Genomic DNA, 2,492 nt, shown 5'->3' with positions numbered 1-2,492 from the left:
TCAGCACAAGTCAGGAGATACTCTATCGGTCACAGAATCTGTAGGCCATTCTACCCATCATGCCTGCACTAGCTCAAGGGCAACTAGGCCCAGGCAATAAGTATGGGTCCAGCCAGTGACATCTATGTCCCACAAATGAATTTGGGAAAAAAAAGGGATATATATTGATCAGGACACTAGAGAACTCCGTTGCTCTTGAGCATGACAGTGTGGACTCTTTTCATCCACCCGAGAGGGCAGACTGGGCTTTGGTTTCACATCTTTTCTGAACAACGGCACCTTTGACAGTGGAGCACTCCCTCGGTACTGCCACGGTGTTGTCGGCCTTCAGCTTTGTGTTGAAGTCCTGGGGTGGGACTTGAATCCATAAGCTTGAGGCAAGAGTGCTGCCAACTGAACCACAGCTGATACTCCAGTCCGACATTTAGCTTCTTCCACTGGTTTCAAACGCATTAAAGGTTCTGTAATGGCAAAAGTGGTGTCTTGGCAAGCAGTCTTGCCTTGATCAACACCGTTAGGAAAAGATTAATGGGCCATTCACCTTGTTTGGAAAGTCTTAATGAGTATTAAATGGCTGCCACGTACACTGGCAGATCAGTTTTTGTGAAGCGCTCTGGGTTTTTGAGATCTGGGGTGTGGCATGATATAAATAAAAGTCCATTTGTTCTTCATTATTGACATAGCCATGAGGTGTTCAAAGTAATTTAGTCTCCAGAGCATCTGGAATTCAGTCTCAGCAGTGTAGAGTACAAAATATTCTCTTGGTCTCAAATGCTGGTTGGCACATGTCCCTGACATGACCTGTGCGATTTCCCAGGCCAAGCATTGCCTTTCATCAAAGCATAGAAGGACAAGGGCATTATACCCCCCCTCCCATTCCTGGCAAACTACCAGGTCTTGTGGCACATTGGGTAACGCCTGGGCTAGAAGCGCTAGGTTCAAATCCCACTCCAGGACTCGATTCCCAGGGAAAGTGCAAACTGGTTGATTATCAATCTGTAAATGCTTTTCTGACGGGATAAGAGTGGGAGTGTTTCTCGTCTACCCAGAGTCGTGTGGTAGCTGCAGTGCGAGAGACTGCTAAAAGACTCCACAGGTGGGTTCTTGCTGTAGGCTACTCTCTTGGCAAGCCTCCATTGGATGCACCAGTGGGTTCCTGTGCACATTTGGAGTGCTGGCAGTATTGGAAACCCATTCAAACACTGCTCAGTGTTCATGTTTGATACGTATAATCGTCCACCTTAATATTGTCAATGTGTCCCACTGGGGAATAATTACACTCTCTTCTTTTTTTCAGAATTCTATGAATCTTCCCCCAGACAAAGCACGGCTGCTTCGACAGTATGATAACGAGAAAAAATGGGATCTCATCTGTGATCAGGTACTTAGAATCCATTTGTAAGATCGTAAGTATTTGGAGTAGGTCATTCGGCCCCAGAGTCTGCTCTGCCATGCAATAAAATCATGGCTGATCTGATCTTGGCCTCACCTTTGCTTTTTTGTGTGTTCGTAATAACCCTCAACTCCCTTGTTGAGCAAACATCTCTGCCTTAAATACTTAATGACCCAACCCATACTGCTTTCTGTGGTTGAGAATTCCACAGGTAAATAACCTTCAGAATAAATTCCTCATCTCCGTCCTAAATGGGAGATCTTTTATTTTGAAACTGTGCCCCCTAGTTCTAGGTTGTCCGACAAGGGGAAACATCCTCTCAGCCTCTACTTTGTCAAGCCTCAGAATCTCCTGTTTCAATAAGATTGCCTCTCATTCTTCATTGATTAACTCTAATCAGTATAGGCCTAACCTGCTGAACCTTTCTTCTCAGATAAATCCCTTCTTCAACCAAGTGAACCTTCTCTGAACTGTCACGAATGCAAGTATAGCCCTGCTTAAACAATGAGACCAAAATTAGTACACTAGTTTGTGGTCACACCAATGTCCTGTACAATTATAGCAAGACTTCCCTACATCTTTATTCCAGAACCATTACTATTGAGAATGACTTTCCAATTGCCTTTCTAATTACTTGCTGTACGTGCATACTAACCATTTGACTTGTGTACATAGTTCTACTGTAGCCTTCTGCAGTGGCTTTCCATTGAAAATAGTGTTTTGCTTTTCTGTTCTCCCTGCCAAAGTGGATAATCTCATTTTCCCACATTATACTTCACCTGTCAAAGTTTTTGCCCACTCATTTAATCTGTTATATCCTTTTGCAGAGTCTTTTTATCCTCCTTTCGTCTGTCTGCCTGTGTCTCGTACTCCATGACTCTGTGTCTCTCACTCTCTGTCTGTCTTTGTCTCTCTGTCCGTCTCTCTCTCTCTCTCTGTCCATTTCTCTCTCTCTCTATCCGTCTCTTTCTCTCTCCGTCTCTCTCTCTCTCCATCTGTCTCTCTTGTCTCGCTCTCTCTCTCTGTCCGTTTCTCTTGTCTCTCTCTCTGTCCGTTTCTCTTGTCTCTCTCTCTGTCCGTTTCTCTTGTCTCTCTCTCT

General features: G+C 44.5%; 1 protein-coding gene across 1 annotated transcript in view; it reads left to right on the top strand.

Moving 5' to 3' along the window:
• The first annotated feature begins 1,291 nt into the window (after positions 1-1,291).
• LOC109925923 (formin-like protein 3) overlaps positions 1,292-2,492 on the top strand; it is a 28,643-nt gene continuing 27,442 nt past the window's right edge. Inside the window, exon 1 of the mRNA XM_048618869.1 lies at positions 1,292-1,381. Within this exon, the coding sequence (XP_048474826.1) occupies positions 1,304-1,381 (78 nt within the window). The 5' untranslated portion in view covers positions 1,292-1,303. The remainder of the gene's footprint in view (positions 1,382-2,492) is intronic.

The sequence above is a fragment of the Rhincodon typus genome, chromosome 41, assembly GCF_021869965.1.
Source record: "Rhincodon typus isolate 14 chromosome 41, sRhiTyp1.1, whole genome shotgun sequence".
Lineage (NCBI taxonomy): Eukaryota > Metazoa > Chordata > Chondrichthyes > Orectolobiformes > Rhincodontidae > Rhincodon > Rhincodon typus.
The sequence above is the reverse complement of the archived record's forward strand: the minus strand, read 5'-3'. Positions and strand labels throughout refer to the sequence as shown.